At 45.2% G+C, this 23,686-nt stretch overlaps 2 protein-coding genes across 2 annotated transcripts in view; one reads left to right on the top strand and one right to left on the bottom strand.

The window, feature by feature from the left end:
• The window catches only part of PPP1R21 (protein phosphatase 1 regulatory subunit 21), a 69,751-nt gene that overhangs the window by 25,603 nt on the left and 20,462 nt on the right, over nt 1-23,686 (bottom strand). The window contains exons 6-15 of the mRNA XM_084791917.1: nt 23,539-23,597; nt 22,660-22,754; nt 19,646-19,698; nt 18,786-18,935; nt 15,794-15,895; nt 15,622-15,710; nt 12,021-12,157; nt 8,211-8,303; nt 4,105-4,232; nt 770-922 (exon numbers count right to left, since the gene is read on the bottom strand). Coding sequence (XP_084648043.1) covers nt 770-922; nt 4,105-4,232; nt 8,211-8,303; nt 12,021-12,157; nt 15,622-15,710; nt 15,794-15,895; nt 18,786-18,935; nt 19,646-19,698; nt 22,660-22,754; nt 23,539-23,597 — 1,059 coding nt within the window. The remainder of the gene's footprint in view (nt 1-769; nt 923-4,104; nt 4,233-8,210; nt 8,304-12,020; nt 12,158-15,621; nt 15,711-15,793; nt 15,896-18,785; nt 18,936-19,645; nt 19,699-22,659; nt 22,755-23,538; nt 23,598-23,686) is intronic.
• Nucleotides 10,400-11,401, top strand: LOC311603426 (uncharacterized protein; the record flags this gene model as incomplete). Its single annotated transcript, XM_084792411.1, has 2 exons — nt 10,400-10,828; nt 10,979-11,401. Exons 1-2 carry the CDS (start codon nt 10,433-10,435, stop codon nt 11,399-11,401), a joined length of 819 nt encoding a protein of 272 aa, XP_084648537.1. The 5' UTR covers nt 10,400-10,432.

Genomic DNA, 23,686 nt, shown 5'->3' with positions numbered 1-23,686 from the left:
TAGAGCTCTCCTGTGCCATCTCTTCTCCAACGGGCATCCCTAGCCAAATGTAAGGCTACCGGCATCCTAGAGTTGTCTAACTAATGTTTTATGACTAATTCTCCTGAGAAGAATTGCTGATTGAAAGTTTGTGTGTTGGGGAATGGTCTGATGTATTTTGATGTTAATTACTGCTTGCTGTCGGACCCAACATTTGCTTAATAAAAAGCCACCCCACCTGGACAGGGCAGGCGATAGGTGGGGCTAAAAGAGAGAAGGAAATTCTGGGAAAAAGAGAAACCATCAAGAGGAGAAAGGAGAGAGACCTGAAGGGAAGAGAGGAAGGCCGCCATGGGTTAGCTGGAGGGGAAGCACATGGCCAGTGGCGTGGATGGAGAATCCAGCCCAGATGAAGAACTTGAACAAGTATTTGGGATTATGGATGGGAGGTAGCTTGATAGAAGTTATTAGAAGCATATGGCATGGGACTGAGACAGGGATTCCATGTCTGTCCCACTATGGGAGGTAGTTTAGAGGATTGATATCTGCCCTGCCCCAGGTTAACTAAGGCTATTTTAAAATATAACAAATGTCTATGTCTTAATTGATTAATAGCCGGGCCTACTGATAATACTAATAATATATGTAATTTAAAACAATATTTGTGAATGCTTCCAATGTTTCAAAAGAAAAACAGAAAAGACACACATGCCATTGGTCCACCACCCCAACACAATACGGATAAGGGTAAAGTAAGTATATAAAAGACTGTTAGCAGCAGACCACAAACCTTTCTCAAAGCCTTCATGTAGGCAGCAGCTTTCTTCTTGTACTGTAGCATGCATTCAGCTGAAAGGGGACTAATGAATCCACTGGCTGTCTTGGGCCCATAGCTCAGTGAAGCAATGAAGTAGTCCATGTTGTTGCTGAAGAAAGACGCAATCTAAACAAAACAGGACAAGAAACAGTGATATAAAATACCTACCTAACAGCTCTGCCATGGTTTAAGTGAGAATGGCCCCATAGGCTCATACATTTAAATGTTTGGTTCCCAGTTAGTGGAATTGTTTGGGAAGGATTAGGGGGTGTGGCCTGTTGGAGGAGGAGTGTCAGCAGGGGTGGGCTTTGAGGTTTTGAAAGCCCTTGCCAGGCCCAGTCTCTCTCCCTGCAACTTTCCGATCAGATCAGATGTGAGTTCTCAGCTATTGCTCCAGCATCGCACCTGTCTACCTGCTACCAAGTTTCCTGCCAGGAATCACGGACTCACCTCTGAAACTGTAAGCAAGCCCCCCGTTAAATGTTTCCTTTTATAAGTAGCCATGATGTTTCATCACAGCAATCAGACAAGCTCTCAGAGAAGTTTGAATGGAAATAAAATTTCAACACCTGCCCCAAAGCCTGCACTTATTTGAGAACACCTCCACACTGTGTGCTAAAAAGAAGACACCCGTGTAAACACGAGAAGACAACAGACACGCCCTGTGTGGAACAGTTTCTGTCCCTCCTGAAAGCCAAGACTGATGCAGAATTAGTCTGTAGGTAGCTGAGTGACTCTCTTGTTGAGACAGGCACTCACTATGTAGCTCTGGATGGCCTAGAACTCATTATATAGACCAGGCTAGCCTTGAACTCACAGAGATCCATGTGCCTCTGTCCTCAGAGTGCCAGGAGTAAAGGTGTACACCTTATCCATCTGTAGGTGTTTCTCATGAACTATAACATCTGTACTTATCTCACAATATCTATGTCTGAGTTCCTTTCATGTTAACATTGAATATCTCATATTCCAACAGAATAGCTATGACATAAGCATCTTAAATATGTAATCACTACCTAACCTTAGTTCTGCAAAATCTTAGCTTGTTAAGTAGAACAGAAAACAAGACTAAACTCTATAGATTCTTGTCACTTACAGATTTAGCATTTGCTCAGTATATGTAACAGCTACAAAGACCCACAATAACAATTTTGCTGAGCTATGATTTCAAATTCTACAGTGCTATATGGAGAGGTGATATAAAGAAAACATCTGTCTGAATATGTTAGCTACAAAAAGCAGTCCTGGATACACTAGCAGGTGTTCTGTTTTGGTAAATATTAGAAAGTGATTTGTGAGTGCTCTACCTTGGCAAATATTGCTCAAAACTAAGCAATCAAACTCCAATAGTCGACAGGCCTTACTTTTTTATCAGTCTTTTCAGCAACAAGGAAAACTCAATGTCAGATACTATATGGCCCAGGCGATTGGCCATTTAGTGGCAGCTGGTGCTCTGGGAGGTTGTGGACCTTCAGGGTATGGAGGAGCCAGCCACTGGGGCAGGGGCCTTATGGCAACAGCCCTTCTAGTTCTGCAGGCCTCCCAGCTTCCTAGCAAATGCAATGTCACCAGCTCCCCGCGGTGGCTGCACCACCTCAAACGGTAAGCCAAATACAACAACAGACATGCCAAAGCGGACAGGGAAAGACGTGAGGCCTCAGCCCTACAGAAGGCACTGCAGGCAACTGAGGAATGCTGAGAGGAAGAGAAACAGTTCTTCCTGGGGAAGAGCACACCAGCTCTTGGTTATCCAATACCAAAACGCCGGCCCTGATCACATGCACCCGAGTAACACACAGGCTGAGTGTTGTGGGAAACTTTCAGGAATAAACACTGTGACACTGGTGAGAGAGGAAGGAACAAGATGTCACCCATAGACCAAAGGCCGAACGGTCCTGAAAGACTTCAATCCCAGGTCCATTTTGCACTCCCATTTTATACTCTAACACGACAAAGTGGGAGAGTTTTTACAGATGTGTTCATGGCCATCAGCAGGTTGCTAAGGGCAACGAGCCATTGTGTCAGCTGTTCCTCCAGGTCATTCTGTTCCTGGCAGCAAGAGAAGTCATGCTTGGAAAATAGGGCAGTACAGGCAGTGCTCTGAGTAAATAAATCAATATACGGTCTCCCTACCTTTCTCCACTTCATCAGCAAGTTATACTTAGTAGCATATGTGTGTGCATGTAACAATGAAAAACGAGGCCATGAATTTTAAAGAGAGCAAAGAGTGGAACATAGGAGGGTTTAGAGGGAAGAAAGGGAAGAGAGAAACGATGTAATTATATTATGATCTCAAAAATAAAAGAAATAATTAAAGATAAATCTCTTCTCCTTTGATTGTTTCTTGCAAGGCATCTACTCACAGATAAGGAAACTAACTACAGGCAGTGCTCAGTAAAATTAGTACTTGAGGGCTGGTGAGATGGCAAAGGCATTTGCTGCCCAGGCAACCCGAGTTCAGTTTCAAGGATCCAGAGAGTAGAAAGACAGCTTGTGGAAACAAGCTGCCCTCTCACCTCCTCAGGTGTGCTGGGGCAAGAACACACCAGCTAGATAAAAATAAAAAAAAGGCCTCCTCCTCCTCTTCCTCCTCTTCTTCCTCCTCCTCCTCCTCCTTCTCCTTCTCCTTCTCCTTCTCCTTCTTCTTCAAGACAGGGTTTCTCTGTGTAGCCCTGGCTGTCCTGGACTCCCTTTGTAGATCAGGCTGGCCTCAAACTCACAGAGATTCACTGGCCTCTGCTTCCTAAGTGCTGGGATTAGAGATGTGTACCACCAAGCCCAACTAATAAAGACTTTCTTTTATGAAGTAATATTCAAGAAACTTAGGCTGTTCAGGAGGAGGGGAAGGGAAAAGGGGATAAGAGGGTAAGGGGGTGGCTACAACAAAGCTCAATGATGGCTCTGTAAGAGGTATCATAATGAAACCCATTGTTTTGTATGTGAAGTGAAAAATTGAAAAATACTTTGGATGGTTTATAAGAACCAGTGAGTGACCCAGTCATTCAGCACAGTGCTGAGCAGTCATTACCACAGTGCTTTAAATACTGGGTAGAAGGTTCAACTGAAGAAAGCTGGAAAAAAGTTGGGTAATGGCGAAGAAAAGGAAAAGTAAGACATTGTTATAGAAAGAAGAAGAGAAGAGGCCTTCCGGTCTGGGGATGTAGCACAGTGGCAGAGTGTGCTACACACACACACACAGGCCTTACATTCCACACACTTTTTATAGACCAATGTTCCCATCGTTGTTTCCCAAGGAGCACCTTTTAAAAGAGCTGGGTAAGAGCTGGGATAAGCCAGGGCACACGTACCTTCCCTGCTCCGGTAGTTAACGCCACTGCTGATGACAAGACGCAGTCATTGGTCGTCACCAGCTTCTGCGTTGCTGTTGGAAGTTCATGCTCTATGGAAGCCTTTTGACTATAATGCTTGGAAATATCTATAAAATGATGAGACGGAAACATTACTATCTACATACAAGTGGCATGCAGTTCTAGGCTGTGTGACTCTATGGCTAGTCTACTAGGTCTATTAAATGAATCTGAAAACAAGGAGCTCAAGTATCTGTTGCATCAGCTAGTCACAAAGTGAAGAGGAAGTGGTGTGTGTGTGTGTCTGTGTGTCTGTGTGTGTGTGTGTATTGTGCACATGTGTACAGATGCCCAAGGAGGCCAGAAGAGAGCACTAGAGCCCTTGAAGCTGGAGTGAAGCATTTATGAGGCACCTGATGAGGGTGCTGGGACAGCAACACTGGTCCTCATGATCAAGCATCAAGTGCTCTTAACCATGGAACCATTTCCAGACCCTGTGTGCAACTTTTAATACATGTTTCTGCTCAGAGAAAGCTACAAAAATCTCCTATACCCCTCAGTCAGCTTTCCTTCTTATGTGTGTAGGTTGTTTTGTCTTTTTCCTTCGGTACTAAGGATCAAAACCTCGGCCCATGTGTTTTGGCAAGTGTTCTGGTCTCTGAGCTAGAAAGTCCACTTTTACATCTTGATGTCACTATCCTATAGCTGTCACCATAGAGGAACTGACAAATTGTCACAGTACTATTATGTGCAGTATACTTTTGAAACTAAATGGTTCTCCTATACACATTCATGTGTTATCCAAGTGTGTAAAAATTCAGTTAACATGTGCTATGAAACTTGCCAGCCCCTAAAGCGGACACTTTCTTGCTTCATTGAATGGAAATTGGACTCAGCAGTCTGCTGACGCTGTAAATATTGTTCAGCTTCACTGTGTGGCACCTTGGTTGGTAGGTACTTAGAGTGCTTGTGAAACCGGTGCCACACTGAGAACAGTGCCATCACAGTTGGCTTCAGCTCTACCGGTCCTAGTGTTTTCTCTTCATTTGATCCAAATCCTTTTATTATTCAAGGTACAGCCTGACATTAAAGTTTAACTAAAAAACAAAAACCCCCAGGAGTGACATGACCCAAGCCATACGGTTTTCTCCTTGTATATTTCTTGGTATCCCATTAATCTACTTGCATCAGAGTTCCCAAACTAAAAGGAAATAACCCTCCCACATAAGACACTATCAAAATAGCAATGCACTTACATTTTACTTGTGTGTGTGTGTGTTTGTGTGTGTATGCATGTGTGTACCTGTGTCCGTACGTGTGCACACCTGTGTGTGGACTCATGCATGCCACAGCATGTGTGGAGCCCAGGTGAGAGCCTTCAGTACGACTCAGTTCTCTCCTACCATCACGTGGGTCCGAGAAGTCAAACTCAGGAAGTCAATTTAATGATGAACTTTTACTCACTGAGCCATCTTGCCAACCCTCAGCTTCATTTTAATTCCACATAAAACACATATTATATAAATCCCATGCTTGCTTTTTACACAAACAACCTACCAACCAAACCACCTGGACTTTGCTCCCTATGTCCAAATTAGACAAAGCAATTATTACTCAGGACAAAGCAGAAGGGTAGAGAATTGCAACAAAAGTTGTCTTAAAAACCAGCATTCCAGCCGGCAGTGGTGGCACATGCCTTTAATCCCAGTACTCAGGAGGCAGAGGTAGGTGGATCGCTGTGACTTCAAGGCCAGCCTGGTCTACAAAGTGAGTCCACAACAGCCAAGGCTACACAGAGAAACCCTGTCTCGAAAAATAAAACACAAAACAAAACAAAAACCAGCATTCCAGCCAGGCATGGTGGTACACATCTGTAATCCAAGCACTTAGGGAGGTTGAGGCTGGTGAATCTGTGAGTTCAAGGCCAGCTGTGTCTACAGGGTGAGTTCCAGGATAGCCAGGGCTACACAGAGAAACCCTGTCTCAAAAAACAAAACAAAAAAACACCACCAGCACAACAACATTCTGCCAGGCACTGTGCTGCAGGCCTATAATCCCATACTTGGGAGGCTGAGACAGGATCTCAAATTTGAAACCAATCTAGGCTACAGAGTAAGATCCTGACCAAAATAAAACAAATGAGAACACCTAAAGAACAAACGACAGAAAAATGCTCCTGCTAATTCCAGTTAATACATACGCTGTACTTTTATGATCAACAGTCTTCTGAGCTAGGCAAGAAGACAGACTGAAACTGTCACCATAGCAACAGGGCCCCATAATCTTCCCAACAGGATTCCAGTTTCTCGCTTTTCTTTTGTTATATTCATTTTTAAGAGTAGAAAATGTCATAATGAAACCCATTATTTTCTCACTAAATTAGAAAAGATAGCAAATAAGAAGAAAAGAATCAAGCGGCAGCACAGAGGGCCAAGGAGGCCTGACTCATCCACAGTCCCCACTGGCTCTCGCCAGACAAGGGAAGTAATGTGTTTGTCCTGGACCGCACAGCAGCATCTTGACCTCAGACAACACACAAACAAAAGCATCTTAATGTTTTTAAAGCCGTTTAGGGTCCTTAGGGGGTAACTGGTGAATTCAAATATCCATATAAATAAAATAAAGATATTATGGCATGCCAGTCTCTGGAAGGGCACTAATTATATCCCACCTACACATTATATAAAACATGTCTACATTGAAAAACAAGTTATTTCCTATAAAGTTAGTCACCAAGTATCAACAGTGTGATGGACCACCAAGGATAACAGCCCTTCACACAGCTCCTGAAATCTTCTCCCCATCCCCACAGTTCAGAAGGGAAAAGGCAGAGAGGACAGGGCATCTAGAAGCAGCATAGAGCTATGGATTGATTACAATTCAGACCCACTCCAGAAGCATGAGAAACACCTTCTAAGATGGCCACTGGCCATCCGCATTCTTTTCTTCTTTCTTTCTTTCTTTCCTTCTTTCTTTCTTTCTTTTTTTCAAGACAGGATTTCTCTGTGTAGCCCTGGCTGTCCTGGAACTCACTCTGTACACACGCTGCATATAACAAGTATAGAAAATTTTGCTTAATGTCCGTAATTAGTATGTCTGGTGTGGTCGAATCCACATCCCCACAGGTTGGCCTTGAACTCACAGAGATCTGCCTGCCTCTGCCTCCTGAGTGATAGAATTAAAGGGGTACACCACCACCACCCAGTGGCTCACTATGTTCTTAAAAGCACAGAACTAATTGAAAATTGGGCAAGACCTTAAAATAGACATTCATTCATTCATTTATTCACTCATTGATACAGGGTCTTACCTATGTAGGCCAAGCTAGCTTAGAACTCAGAGATCCTCCTGTCTCTGCCTCTCAATACTGGAATTAAGGTGTGTGTCACTAGGCCTGAGAGTTTTGTTTCTTAAAGTTATGCTCAACAAGACCAGTTTTAAAACAGGCATTTTAAATACCAAAGTATGATCTTGGAATGTATCAGTGGTAGAACACTAATGCACCATGTACAATGTCCAGGGTTCAATCCCCAGCACTGAGCAACAACAGCAAAAGGATGCTAGTGAGATACTGGGCATGGTGGTGCGCCTGGATCGCCAGCATTGCAGAGGCAGAGGCAGGAAGATCACAGGGCTGCTTCAACTACACAGAGAGTTCCAGGTACCAAGACTACACAGTGAGACTGCCTCAAAAAGATATAAACAAGTAAATAAACATTCACAGGGTAACGTGCACTTGACACTCTTCCTAGAGACACTGGCTTTGGTTGCCTCAAGTCCTGCAGGCTTGAGACCTAACAAGTATAACAAATTTACTTAATGCCCCTAATTAGCATGTCTGGTGCAGTCTGATCCACACCCCCAAGTTAAATCACTACACTGTACTGAGCACTGTGCACATGGTCTTCCCTTCAGCATCGTGTTTCCTTTCAGAAGTGAAACAGATGGCAAGAGCAGAAGGCCATAGCTGTGCACGTCCATGTAAGCCAAATGCTACGGAGTACTTTTCTGGGTCTGTTACCCTTGGCAGTATTTATTTAAGCCAAATGCAGGCATATTTCAAAACTGAAGCTTCTCACAGACGGAGGTTCTGGTTCAAGGCTCACCTTTCATGACATCATGAAATCCCTGCAGAGCAGCACCGACATTTGTTAAGACAGAAGTGTAGTTTGTGCGAAGGAGTCCATCTGGCTCGGTACCTAGGAAAAACCAGTCACAAGCCCATGAGCATTTCCCCAAAAGGCTGACCGTGTGTGCACAAGCATGCACTCAAGAACACACAGCGCTGGACGCAAACATACAGTAAGAGAAGCTCAATACCGACTCACAATGCAGAAGGAGCAGCACAGTGTCCCCCACGAGCTCAGTGTGACAGAGACCCCACTGCCAGCAGGCGCAGCCCAGCACACAGGTGTCTTTCTCCTCGTCCCACAGCCAAGGCTGGGTCTCTCCTTTCTCCCAGCCACTGGCTGCTATGGCTGAGTTCTGATCAATACAGCCAAGAAATGGGGAAGGGCCCCTCCTCCACCTACGCCCCCACCTCTGAGATGGAGGCTCCACCTTCAACAACTGCTGCTGAGAATGTCCTGGCCCTTGTCACCTCGGCTCACCAGCCAAAAATTACCTGCTGTTGCTGTGACACAGATGCCCCCAACACCTGAACTGGTTCAGAGATTTAGCCCTTAAGAGAAGCAGCTTTACCACGGGAAATGACTTCACTTGCAGTACGTGGAGAGGTGCAAGCCTCTGGCTCTAAAGAAATAAGAAACTGTGGTGCAAGCCCAGAAGAGTGGCCAATTCACTCAACTAAACTATAGGTAAACTTACCACAGTCAAAAGAAACAGCTCTCCTGGGGTCAGACATTATAAACACTAACCTCAAAAACTGTACCAGGAGCCTGTACTTAATGCAATCAGTAGTAAGTGACAGATGTCTCAACACTTTAGAAAAGGCCAGAGCAACTATCCAACCATCAGACCCCTTCAGCCCACTGTCATTCAGGGGACTGCACACAGCCAAGGCTGAGCCCCTATGGAGCAGAATGTGTATGTAAGTCTCAGGCTCCGAAAACTACACTGCTTAAAGAAACACCATGTTCAATGGGTCAGAAGACCTAAGACGAAATACTCTCGGTATATTCCTTCGGCTACTGTAACAAAGCACCACAAATGAGACCTGTACATTACAGAACCCACAGCTAATGCTACAATTCCTAAGAAAGGGTCCCGAACACCAAAACAATCTTGAAAGAGTAGGAGGATTCACTCTTCCTCATCTCAAAACTTACTACAAAGCAAGTCATCAAAATGGTGTGTGGCTGGCACAGGAGACATGTAGGTCCAGGAACAGCAGTGGAGTCCAGGAGTAAATTCATATAAGCATGGTCAACTGACTTGTAACAAGGGTGCAGAACCATTTAACAGAAAGAATTGACTTTTCAACAAATGGAGCTGAGAATGGTGGGCAGAAACACGAAAAGATGGAGCCAGATCCTCAGCCTGCACCACACACACAAATTAGCTCAAAATGGATCAAAGACCAACAATAAAAACTGTAAAACTCTCAGAAGAAACAATGTCTTCATGACTTTGGAACTGATAAGGGGTTCTTACATATGAAAGAAAAAGAAAGACCCCTCCCCAGCAGAAAAAAAAATAACAGCTAAACAGATAATTGTGTTTCATCAAAATTAAAAACGTGGGTGTTTCAAAGCATGCTGTAGACAAAGTGAAAAAACAAGCCACAAAGTAGAAAATTCAATAAATCATATATCCAACAAAGGACTTGACTGTGAAATATATGAAGAAATGTTATAACTCAACAATAAGAAAGGAAACAACTGAATCCAACTGAAAATGAAGACGAGATCCAAACAAATGTTTCACCAAAGACAATAAACATGTGGACAATAAATGCATCAAGGGGCATCTGGCACAGCTGGACAGTAGGGAAGGGCAAATCAAGCCACAGTGATCCACTAAGATGGCTAAAACCAAAATCCCATAATGATAAATGTCCGTGAGGACAGGGAAAAATTTAACTTTCACACATTGCTGGCAGGAAGGCAAAAACAATGATTTGGAAAAGAGTCTTGGTAACTCCTCCAATAGTTAAACAGTTACTATATGATCCAACAAGTCTACTCCTAGGTATAGATGTCTGCCAGCCACCAGGCTCAAAGAATAAAACAGTAAGTCTACATAGAAACTTATAAATTAGTCTATAGCAATATTGTTCTTGATAGTCAAACAATCCCAATTTGTTGATGAACATGCACATAACATTTGGTGGCTCTGAACAACAGAATAGTGTTCTGCAATAATAATAATGCAGGTGCGCATCAGTGAGTACACTAGAATGCAGGTGCTTATCAGTGACTACACTAGAATGCAGGTGAGCATCAATGACTACACTAGAATGCAGGTGCGCATCAATGACTACACTAGAATGCAGGTGCGCATCAGTGACTACACTAGAATGCAGGTGCGCATCAATGACTACACTAGAATGCAGGTGCGCATCAGTGACTACACTAGAATGCAGGTGCGCATCAGTGACTACACTAGAATGCAGGTGCGCATCAGTGACTACACTAGAATGCAGGTGCGCATCAGTGACTACACTAGAATGCAGGTGCGCATCAGTGACTACACTAGAATGCAGGTGCGCATCAGTGACTACACTAGAATGCAGGTGCGCATCAGTGACTACACTAGAATGCAGGTGCGCATCAGTGACTATACTAGAATGCAGGTGCGCATCAATGACTACACTAGAATGCAGGTGCGCATCAATGTGTACACTAGAATGCAGGTGCGCATCAATGACTACACTAGAATGCAGGTGCGCATCAGTGACTACACTAGAATGCAGGTGCACATCAATGACTACACTAGAATGCAGGTGCGCATCAGTGACTACACTAGAATGCAGGTGCACATCAATGACTACACTAGAATGCAGGTGCACATCAATGACTTCACTAGAATGCAGGTGCACATCAATGAGTACACTAGAATGCAGGTGCACATCAGTGAGTACACTAGAATGCAGGTGCACATCAGTGACTACACTAGAATGCAGGTGCACATCAATGACTACACTAGAATGCAGGTGCACATCAATGACTACACTAGAATGCAGGTGCGCATCAGTGACTACACTAGAATGCAGGTGCACATCAATGACTTCACTAGAATGCAGGTGCACATCAATGACTACACTAGAATGCAGGTGCACATCAGTGAGTACACTAGAATGCAGGTGCGCATCAATGAGTACACTGGAAGCCACTGACTTGGACTTCACATGGATAAAATGCACAGTAGGCAACTCAAAGCATAAAAAGGACAAAAACAAAACATCTTTCTTATGCTAGCATTTATATGCTTAGTAGAAGTTTCCTTCTTCCCTTTCTCCCTCCCTCCCTGCCTCCGGAAACTTAGGACCCTTCTGCCTCAGTGGTTGAGTCCTGAGAACACAGATGTGCTACCAGGCCCAGATACAACCACACCATTATTTAAAATGTCATTGAAACTTAAGTCCATTAGATTTCCTTAGTATTTTTCTCTATTGGGCCAAACATAAACAATGTGCACTTCAAAAGCTCCCATATGCTCTGGCTGCTAACAACAGCCATGACGCCTGCCCCTTAAGGCTCCCTTACTGAAGTGGTCATTACAATCACCCCACAAACAGTCATGAAAAGGAGAGAAAAGGAATTCATACTTAATACACGGGCAGTGGCACACAGCTTACCTTAACTTCATCACACAACATTCAGACCATTGACTCCAGTAGCTCTAGCTGGCTGAGCTCACGGCTCTCAGGTCGCAGACTTCACCCTGCTCACTCCCCCAAGCTAACCCTCAGCTCCTGTGCCACTGTGTGCCCTCAGGCCGTCAGGCCCACTCACTTGGCAAGGCGAGGAGCGTGACATAGGTCTGCAGCTTCTCGAACACCGCTGTCATCCTCTTCATGTCCTGGGACAGCTCCAGGTTCCTGGCTCTTAGTGCAGGCGTGCAAAGGGAGGAGTCACATTCTTCTTCTAGACTAGGAATGCCAGAGTTTCAAGTCAGCGTCTACGATGGCCTCCTTTTCCTTTTTTTTTTTTTTGTTGTTGTTGTTGTTGTTGTTGTTGTTGCTGTTTGTTTCTTTGTTGCTTATTTTGAGACAGTGTTTCTCTTTGTAGCCCTGGCTGTCCTAGAATTTTCTCAGACGACCAGGCTTGCCTCAAACTCAGAGATCCATCTGCCTCTGCCACCTGAGTGCTGGCATTAAAGGTGTGCGCCACCATGCCTGGATTCCTTTTTCCTTTTATAAAAGTTTTTTTTTTTGTCTAAATGTTTACATACACACACACACACACACACACACACACACACACACACACACACACATGTAATTTGTCCGAATGTTTTTGCCTGCATGTTTATCTATGAACCATTCATGTGTCTGGTTCCTGATGAGGCCAGAAGAGGGCATCACGTCACACCACCCGGGACTGGAGTTGTGGGTGGTTGGGAGCTCCCAAGTGAGTGCTAGAAATCAAACCTAAGCTCTGGGAAAGCAGAGTGTGCTCTTCACCATGAGCCATCTCTCCAGCATGAAAGGAAGATATTGTTAAGTATTAAAATTATTTTTCCAAAGGATTATTTGTGGGTGTGCACATGCAACAGCACGGATGTGGGGGTCAGAAGGCAATCTCCCACCATGCAAATCTCAGCAGTCCTGGCAGCAGGAGTCTCCGCCTGCTGGACCATCCCTCTGGGTGCATGGCATCCTTAGAATAGGCAGGCTTGTCTCACTGCTCTCACCATGGCTTCTCACAAGACCATCAGAGTCTAACAGCAAAACTGTTTTGACACTAAGAGACAAGGCAAAACTGTCACGGTTCCCTGTGGAATTGGATGAAAACTGGTAACAAAACAAAATGTAGCTCCAAGAAAAGGTATGAAGGAGGACAGGCTGGCTCTGCAGGGTTCACACCAGGGGCACACCTGCTTTGCTGATAAGCACAACAGATGGTGCTGAGCATCCACACGGCTGGAGAGCAGCCGTTTTTTTTTCTGCTCTACAAGAGTGAGTGAGATACTTCAGTAATAAATACATAGAATCTTTGCCGGGGGAAATCCTTAAATTATTTATAGAAGACATTTCATTTAACTGCATTCCTAAAGATAATTAATTAACTAAAAATTGGTAATACTGCTACTGTGGGCTCAAATTTAAGTGTAAATACTTAATTTTATCACAAAATATATTTTACCACTTTCAACTTTAAGGAGGTTCCTTAACTATAAAGTTTTTAAATGTGGAGTCTTAATAGTGCTTATTTAACAATGTGTACTAATCAAGTAAAAAGGCTCACAAAACTAGAAAAATGCCAAGCATGGTGTGTGCCTACGATGACACTATCAAAAGGCTGTGTGGCCAGACAGTTAGCTTTAGGAGAGCCTGTGCTATGAGGTGAAAGTCTGTTCTCACCCCTAAAACAAAACAGAACAATACCCAGAAAAGTTCACACAGGAAACACAATTCAGTCTCTTCCCTTCCCATCCTCTTGTCATCTGCTTTAATAAGACAGTTTCATTCATTTCAGTTCCCATTTACTGTTGAAGAACAGGTCAACTGATCAAAGCAGTTGTTTAAAAAAAGCTGGGCCAGCAAGATAGCTCAGCAGGTAAGGGCATGTGCCAACAAGAGAAAGGGTATATAAACAGAAATCCTAAAGAATCAGATGTGCACATCATTAATCTCAGTACTCCAAGGCAGAGGCAGGCAGGTCTCTGGTCTATCTCCATTACACAGTGAGTTCTAGGCTGGCCAAGGATACGTAATGAGATGTCTCCAGTTAGTTAATTAATATCATTTTAAAAAATGTATAGCCATGTAAAACAAGAAATACTTTTCAGCGATTTAGCTTCGGCTCTGTTGGTTTTGTTGTTCTGTTTTCTGAGGTAAGGACTTCTATGCAGTGCACACTGACTAGAATTTACAATTCTCCTGCCTATTTCCAACGTGCTGGGATGCTGGGTGTACACTTCTAGGCTGGGCTTACAATGCTTCTTAAAAGTCTGAAAATCTCATATGCATAAACCATGGCATTTGCTGACCCAAATACCTTACTAGCTTAGAATTCAAAAACAGATGTCACATAAAATGAATTAACTCTTCTTTTAAAATATATATATAAAAAAATCAGCCTACATAGTTTCTAATTTTATATTTTATATTTCAAGAAATATTTTTGTTCTGTTGTATTATTCCTTAATTTAAAAGAAAATAAAGATTTAGGTGAAACGGAAAGCTTTGTAGTTTTAGCTCAAGTATCAAGTATTAAAACTTGCCAGATGTGCCTGGTGCATACCTTTAATCCAAGCACTCAGAAGGCCAAAGCACGTGGATCTCTATAAATTCAAGGCCAGCATAGTCTACATAGCAAGCTCTAGGCCAGCCAAGACTACATAGTGAGACCTTATCTCAAAACAAACAAACAAAAAGGATTAAAACTTATAAGTATTTTATCAATATTCCAATACATTGTTATGCCTTTGTGGAAATTTAAGGTTGAACACTAAAGGCTGCTGAATATTTAATACAAGAATATTAGAGGGTGCTGAGGGACACAGACTAGAAGGTCCAGAGCTGATGCAGATTTTATTTTATAATTTAAATACATTTCCAATAATAAAAGTTAAAAAAGATCACTTCAAAGATAAGTATGCATTAAGACTCAAATGCAGAAGTTAAATATTCTAACTCCCATCTAGACATTAAGAACAAACAAATAATGAAAAAGCAAAGCCAAGTGTGGTAAGTAGCGCACACCTGTAATCCCGGCACTTGGGAGGCAGAAGCAGGTGGATCTCTGTGAGTTCAAGGCCAGCCTGGTCTACAAAGCAAGTCCATGGCAGACAAGGCTACACAGAGAACCCCTGTGTTGGAAAATCAAAGGGGGAAAAAAAAACAAAGCCATTTGCTGTTCATGTGGCCCCTAGTAAGGGACAAGGCTGTCTCTGTTGTGGGTTCTGCTGCTTGCTTTTCCATCACTTTCCCTGCGCAGGGCTGCCATGCTAAGCCACAGGGGAAGAGGATGTGCTTGGTCCTGATTGCCTTGATGTACTGGGGTGGGTTGGGAGGTGGGGGGCTCCCCTTGTCTGAGGGGTGGGGAAGGGTTAGGGTAGGAGGATAGGACTGGGAGGAGAGCAGGGAGGGGCCACGACTGGGATGTAACGTGAATAACTAACTAAAAAAAATTTTTTAAAGAAATTAGATAAACATTCAGACTTGCACCTGTAAAACAAAACAATCAAACAAAACAAAGCCAAAATGTTTCTTCTGAAAAATGTGCCATCCCCAATTACTGGAAACGCTGACTATGACCTTACGCAATGTTAACAGTCAGCAGACAAGAGGGCCCTGAAAAACCACAGCTGACTACTCAGACACGCTGCAAAAGTCAAGTCAAGTCCCAACACAGATCCCCAGACCCCTGGCCTCGAGGGGATGAATACCTTTTTAACTGGTATGGAAGGATCTTCCTTAGGAAGCGTACATAGGACGTTAGATGGTCGGAAAACATTTTCAATTTCACAGTTGTCTCCTGGATAAAAAGATAATTTCACAGTTAAAAGTGCAACTGGCCAATGAGAGCTCCCATTTCCTTCAGTAAGACAAGGAAATTACCAGAACAGTCACAGTATCCTCTGTAATACTCTCGAATAAATGCAGCATTCCTTCCTCCAGGGGGCGCACGTACGCCGCATTTTCATGAAGGTGTTGGGAAAACTGAATAGAAAGGAGAAGCATGTGAATTAATTTGCTAGAAAATAAGCATCAGCAGTCAGGAAGTGCATTCACTGACTCTTGCACTGAAATTCTTTTGAAATTCTTTTGAAGGGTTTCTGGGGAAACCCTTCTAAAACCCCAGATAACATTCCCGGTCCCCATCCCTATCCAAGGAAGCAGAAGAAGGGCAGCACAGTGCACATCAGGCGGGGGAGGGTAGGGAAGCACCACACAGCACAGCACCAGGAAGAGCTGGTGGGCCAGCATGTCTGAACTCTGTCTGCCCTGCAGGGATCCAAGTGGGAAAACACTCCCAACAACCCCCTCCCCCCTTACTTTCCCCCACCCCCCACCCCAGCCCAGCAGCTTCTTTACTGTGTACACGATTCAGGGTTAACCCATGCAGGGAATGAAGCCAAGATGAGTTAAAATATTTATCGTCATCACTGATATCATAGTATGCGAACAGAGCCAGGACTGTGGCTATAGTCCAGCGGTATAGTGTGTGCTTAGCCTGTGTGAGGCTCTGGCTTAAATCCCAACATGGGGAGTACTGGGGAATCCCACCATATTTTAGACAATTTAGAAGCAAAGGTGTTTCACTTATGAAATGCCTCGGCCGTCTAGGCATTCTACAATGGCTCAAGTTTAAACTTCTGATATAGACACGTACTGTCTTCTCTTGTACCAAACGCACAGGACCCATGCGAACTGCACAGTAATACCGCCCTGCACAGCTCAAATGCGCTAGGGTCCGTCACCACGGCTGTGTCTAGAAATGAGTGTATACATTTCGGTCTTCTTTTAGCAAAAGATGATAGACTTTCTAGAAAAATCAATGGGACTTTCACAGGCCAAAGAACTGAAGAAGACATACTGAAGACTACATGAATTCTTCAAAATAATGAGGTGTTCTGGACAAATTAAAATTACAAAAAGTTATTTTATGTGCTTCAGTAGGTTTGCGGACTCAGAAGAATTGCCAAAAAACCAGCACTGCAGAGATACAGGATGGCCATGGCTAACGTCCACCAAGTGCCCACTGCATGCCAGACACTCTTAGCACATCCTATGTACCTCATGTGTACCTGTGGAGTGGGCGAGCCACTCTCCCATTGAATGATGAAAACTAAGCAGAAGGACTAAGCAAGCCTCCCAGGGGACACAGCCAGAACATGACCTGGGAGCCCAACAGGTCAGCCTCAGATCCGGGTCCCTGTTACCTAGTACCACTGGCACCTGTGGAGTTGAGTGTATCTAGCTCCTCGAAATACTACACACGCACAAACCAACCAGCCAACCAACCAACCCAGGAAGAGTCAGACTAAGTACAGAAGCTTGGCAGCATGGCTGATGCCAGGTCACATTATCAGGCCCTCAGCAGACCCATCTGCAGTGAGATCCTTACTTCCCTTGTGTGTGAATACCTCAGTGACACCCATGTAGTCTTGCCTTTGAACGCTGCCCACTCACATTGCCAGAGGGTTGGTCTGGGTGACCAACACACCCAGCAAGCCAAATGGGACTAGCCACGGGTCCCAGAAGACTATGGCTTCCATGTCTTCTGAAGGAAAAGGATATTAGGTGTCATGTCCTAAGAACAGCAAACACCCTCCCAAGAAGGGCACCTGGGGAACAGGCGTCTGTCCTCTGGCCAGCACTAACTTACCAGGCTTGTTAATAATTAAATCTCAGCTACCTCCGAGGTAAATCCCTCAGCCAGGGAAGCCTTCAGCGAAGGCAGTCCCAGTGACAGAGAAGTTAGGAGCTACAAACTCCCTAGTTAGTAGTCACTGAATTCTTAATCAAGAAACCAGGGGCAATGGCTGCTGTTTTAAACTAGTAAGACTACAGTACTGCTGTCCAGTCACAAAAAAAGAAAAGTATGTACTCATTAGCATTTTAGAGACAAGGTCTCTCTGTGTAGCCTTGGCTGTCCTGGACTTGCTTTGTAGACCAGGCTGGCCTCGAACTCACAGAGCTCTGCCTGCCTCTGCCTCCCAAGTGCTAGGATTAAGGGTGTGCGCCACCACATCCACTATACCTTTTAATAAACCACAGCCCAGCGACAAAGTAATCTTTTAGTCAGAAGAAAGCACAGGGACTGAAGAAAGTGGCACGCAAACCTCTTCTACCCTGAGTCAGGCCACACAGACCCTGAGGTTGCCACCTTCAGCTGGCCACGCCCTTCCCCACTAGTGCCTCAGCAGAAGGAAACAGAGCAGCTCAACAACAGGCACACAGCAACTGCAAGCCAGGCAGAAACACGCCAGGGAGTTAGCCTCCCGGCAACAAGATGCAGCCTTCCACTCAGCCAACCGGCTGTCAAAAAGCTGCGCAGGCCTCAATCTCGTCAAAGGGAAGGTCTCCCAGCCTTAGCCACTTTGCTCTCCAAGCCTTCCTCCCCTCAGGGAGTTCTCTCAGCACTCCATCTCCATCAGCTGCAAGCTCAGCCCCACCCACCTTGCTTTCTCACAGCTGCTTCTCCAGAGTCCAAATAAACAACCAAGAACAGCGACTACTACCCCTCTTCCTCCACTCAGCGCCTGCTCAGTCTTCAAGGCTCCAGAGAACCTTCTCAGAAGATAGCAGCAAGGGCATCTCTCCTCCCAGCTTGACCCCACACTTCCTGCCATACTGGTTTTGGCTCTCAGCAGTTCCCACCTCAGTCCCTCCCTCCCTGCACTGCACACTCTGCAGTCTTCTGGTAATCCCCCTAGCTTTAAGTTCTTAACACCCTGCATTTGCCCTACTGCTTTGATGAGGACCGTGACTTGTGATTTCTCCACGTCTCCACAGGACTCGGCTAATGCACAGCACTGTCTGGAAAGAATTCCCTATTTGTTCTCCCCATTCGTCCATGGCAACAAAAGGCACTGTGTTTCTTTACCTTCTGATTCAATGGAGATACTGTGTCTATGGCAGAGTCAACAGGAAAAATCTGAATCCTCTGTTCTGTGTAGGTGTGAAAGTTCAGAAGCGCCGGAACAAGATCCTGAACAAAAGCCAGGGCCTGCCCAGCTAGGTCCCGCATTTTCAGCTGTAAAATGCAAAGTACACATGTCAACTATCAAGCGACTGCTGCAGAGCACCTGAACCCCAGGGAGGTCTACACTCATTTGCTCCCCTCCGATCTCCTCCGCTCGGCCCTGGCTGTTGGATGCAAAGCCCACCTCCCTCAACAGAAGCCTGCTTCAGAAGGTAAGGCATCCCAGGATTGAATTCTAACGTGTCAAAGTTAGAAAAATAGAAAATCGGTAGTACTGCTATGTTGGCGTATGCCTTTAATCCCAGCACCTGGGAGGCAGAGGCAGGGGGATCTTTGTGAGTTTGAGGACAGCCCGGACTACATAGTGAGTTCCAAGCCAGCCAGAGATATGCAGTGAGATCCTGCCATAAAATAATCAACAGCAGTACTAGGTAAAGGCGCTTGCCGCCAGCACTGCCAAGACTGACAGCCAGAGCTCAATATGTAGTGGAAGGAGAAAATAGACTCCCATCAGTTGTCTGCAGGCCTCCACATATAAGCTCTCCTCCAATAAATAAATAAACAAATAAATAAATAAATAACAATTTAAAAATCAATAGCACATGAATTCAGTAAATGCAACTCATACAATTTCAATGAGTGAATGAGAGTAACGCAGCGTCCTCGCACATCAAGTCGAAGCCCAAACAGCTAACTTCACTTAGCAGGATGGGGCCGCATGGCTGAAACTACGCACACCCACACACTCACTCCTCCCTTACCTGGTGCCTCCTGTTGTGCAGGGGAACATTGAGCGCGTTGTACTGACTGTACTCTACAAAACAAGAGTGAGGCCATGAGAGCTCAGCTCCATCTTCAGAGAGGAGCAACCGCCAAGTCGGCTTCCTCTGAGAACCCAGAGCGCCCAGCCCGGCCATCACAGCCAGGAGGATGGAATGTATGGGGAACGTGTGGCTTCTAGGTAAGCAATAACTGTGTCTTTCTATCACTTCCGCATTAAGAGAAACAAACTACTCCTGGATTTCCACGGCAAGGAGACCCTTTCAAAGACCTCTTTGGCCTCTGAAGATCCCTTAGAGTGTTCCTGTTGTCATTATTCTACAATAACCCTGAGGACTGGCACGACAATCCCCAACCGCCAGCTTCCCCAATAGGGTTCAAATCCATCACTGCCTGCTGCTGCTGGTCCCAGCTCCCATGCTCCTTCCTGGCTAGTTCCATGGTCTTGCTCAGTCCTCTTCAGGCTCAGGCTGCCCCTGCCTCAGTGCTGCCTAACACCAAGCACCACACTGCTTGTGGCTCTCTTCTCCTGACCTTCACCTCCTCTCACCACGCCTGTCACTCAGCCTGGCACAAGCCGTTCTACAAGTCCCTGTGCCTCCTTGCCAGGGCTAAGCCTCCACTGCTGTCGCTCAGCCACATGGTCCTTCTGTCCCTCGGCACCCCTGCTTCTCTCAGTCCTCTTAGAGCCTTGCTTCTTGTCCCCACAGAGCTGATCTATCACTTCAAAAATGCTCATTGTTAGTAACAGCAAAGCCAGGGCTGCTGCACTACAGTCCACATAACATCAGCTCCACCAGGAAATCAGTCTCCTCCCCTGCTGTATGCCAGGACCAGGGCCAAGGTGAAAATGATCCTTAAAGCAGCATCTGTTCATGTGTGTGTTTCTGAGTGAAAGTACCACACATGTGCAGGGGCCCAAGGAGGCAAAATGAGGAAATCAAACTCCCCAGAATTGCTGTTTGGCTGAGGTGGGTGCTGGAAGTCAAGCCCAGGCCGGGGGCAAGAGAAAGCAGAGGACGTGTCCCTAGCCCAGCTCCACCTCACAGGCTGAAGTGCACAGCTTAGCCACTCCTCTTCCCAAATAAACCTCCCTCCTTTTCCTGATAGCTGCAGGTAGTTTTGTCATGACAGAAGCTACCCATTACCTTTTATTCCTGTCTACTCTAGCATCAGCTTCCCCTCAGACTGCCTCCTCCCCTCTCCCTTGCTCCCCCAAACCAGCCATGTAGATTCTCTGTAGTCTCTGGTCACCCCGGCTCACATGAAGCCATCTCCACCACGCTCCAGATACCCTGTGAGGACACAAACCCAGGACAACACCTCCCTCCAACAACTCCCATGCAAATGAAGGCCATGTACGTCAGTCCTCAGTCCGCACCTAGAACGTCCCAGCCACTGCTCCTCACATCCCGACTGAGCCTGCGGCCACACTGAACTACTGCCCCTGAGACGTCACGGAGTCACAGAGGTTCTGAAATCCCTGCTTCTTTTCCTAATGTTCTAGCCAGGCTCCTGCACACAGGCCTGAGGACTTCCTCAGAGAAGGGAGGCCCCTTCCCTCACCTCCAAGTTGTGGCACAGAGTAGCTTAAACAACTAAAAGCAACCCATACATATGATGTGCCAAGAATCTGAAACTGGGTGACAAGTGGGATTGGAAAAGGATCCAACGGTTCCTAAGCAAGGAGACCCTGTCTGCTGACGGAGTAACGAGTAACTGAAGCCACCGGGACGGCACAGCCACAGCAAGGTGCTCTGACGCCACTCACATCACTGCAGAAGCTGGAGACAGCGCAGTTTTCAAGCAGAATTTAGGTTAGGTTGTTGATACAGAAACAGTCTGTGCTGATTTTAACTATTTTATGTGTTTGTGCGTTTCAACTGCATAAACAACTAGTTACAGGAACAATCACAAAGCCTGTCTGTGCACCACATGCACGCCCTCAGAGTCAGCTCCCTGGAAGCGGAGCCCGGGTCTCCTGGAAGGGCACTCTATGCGGCTCCTCTCCAGCCCTACCCATACTGATTTCAGTGTGCAATCAAAAGACTGTTTTCTCTTTCCTTTTCTCTTTTCTGGCCCCAGGATTTTCTGAGAAAAATTTAGGGAAACTAAAAAATGAATTATAAATGTTGCTGTACAAAAAGGAAGTGTGCATTAACTTGATTGTAGGCTTCAAGTTCCAAATATATTTGTTTTAAAATTTTATTTATTTATTTTATTTTTTCATTTGTAAAAGCTAATTTATTGTCTGGAGCACATGAACAAGCACCTGAATGCCACAGAAAGTGAGGTCAAAGGACACTTTTGGGAGTCAATTCTCCCTTCCTCCCATGTGGGTTCTCGGGACTGCACTCGGGTTGGCAGCCTTGGCAGCAAGCTCCTTGACACACTAAGCTCCCAATAAATATTTTCTTTGCCTTCAAGGGTTTCATTTCAATCCTTACCTAAAGGCTAAATATCTGCTGCACACGTGAGTGCGGTTCTAGGGTACTAGTTAGGTTCCTTTTTGTCACTCTTGAGTGTGTAAGCTCCCAGGTCATCTCCAGGATGCTAGACAACCCCAACAGCTCCCTGTCACCGGGGATTCCCCAAGGAGCAAAAGAGTCCAAAAAGACACATCCCGCTTGGGACACACATACCCGGAAACCCTGTAAACAACTTCTCTTATGCAAACATCCCACTACTTCATATGCAGGTTGGTTTGCCTTGGGATACAGAAATGCACTTAAAAGAATGAGCTGGGTGTCTCCCAAAAAGACTGGCTTTGGAGCACTTAAAGATGATTTAGAGTGTCCCTAGGCAACATGAGAGCCACAGCTGATCAAGAGAGCCTTCCCTCCCATCCCCCCTGGGGCCAATTTGATCTTTTTCTTTTCTTTTTTCTTGTTTTTATCTCCCCCCCCAGATGCTTAGAAATTATCTTAATTTACTGGTTACCATAGAAAGATTCAAAGACACAAATAACAGAAACTTACATGTAAGTAATACCTACTTGTATCATTAAAAGGGACCTTTTCATTGATGATTGATAAGGATTCTTCTAATCTACCTGACAAATCTTCATGAAGATTCTTTAATTGTAATTGACTGCAAGAAAAAAGAACCAGCAAAACCACATTATCATCAATCAGTGAATCATCAATTGCTTGTTACCCTAACAGCTGGCAGCAGGCTTTCAGAGAGCTGTGCCGACATCTGGAACACTCCACTGAGAGTTGCTCACAGATGACATTAGGAGAGGCGCCAGGCCCACTGAGACTGCTGGGGAATCCACCACAGTTCCAGTCCTTATGCAACCTCAGTTTACTTACCAAGATAACCATCAATGTCCTCTTTACTCCTTACGTTTCATCACTGCATAGTTCTTTTAAGTATTAATTACTAGAGTATTTCTTGAGTTCAAAAGCTGATAATTTCTGCTTTGATTAAACTATTAGCACAGATAAACATCTCAACCACACGTGTGTTTCAACTAATACAGTGACACCGAAGTATACAGTAAACACCACAATAGCAAATGTTAAGACTATGCACGGCTTTGGCCGCTGGTTATGTAATGTTCACTCAAGAACGTAGCTTAAGAAAGTTGCCATCGTGCAGGCAGGTTTCCTGCTGCAGACTATAGGGCAGCCCCTGTGCCAGGAGAGTCAGAGACACAAAGCAGACGAGAGCAGGATCTCCCAGACCTTCTGCTGGGGCCAAGCAGAGGCCACTCTGTCAAGATGAGGGGCTGCTGGGAATGGAGAAGAGCCCTGAGGGTAACGCGCTCCAGTCTCCTCAGCTCACAGTGGGATAGAAAGAGAGGAGCTAAGCGGAGCCTCGGGCTCTGGTTCTGACATCACAGCCTCTTAGAACGCACGTTCCCACGTACCATTCTTCTGTGCGAAGTCGACATTCCTTGGCCTCTTTTTCCAGAGTCTGAGATTTTACCTGAATTTTAGGGGGAAAAGAAAAGAAAAACTGACAGGTTGGCCTATGGTTGAGCCCTCCTCCCAAGGCAGCCAAGAACTTAGAGAAGC

This window comes from Acomys minous (assembly GCF_964271855.1).
Source record: "Acomys minous genome assembly, chromosome: 8".
NCBI lineage: Eukaryota > Metazoa > Chordata > Mammalia > Rodentia > Muridae > Acomys > Acomys minous.
This window is presented reverse-complemented; position numbering and strand designations above follow the sequence as displayed.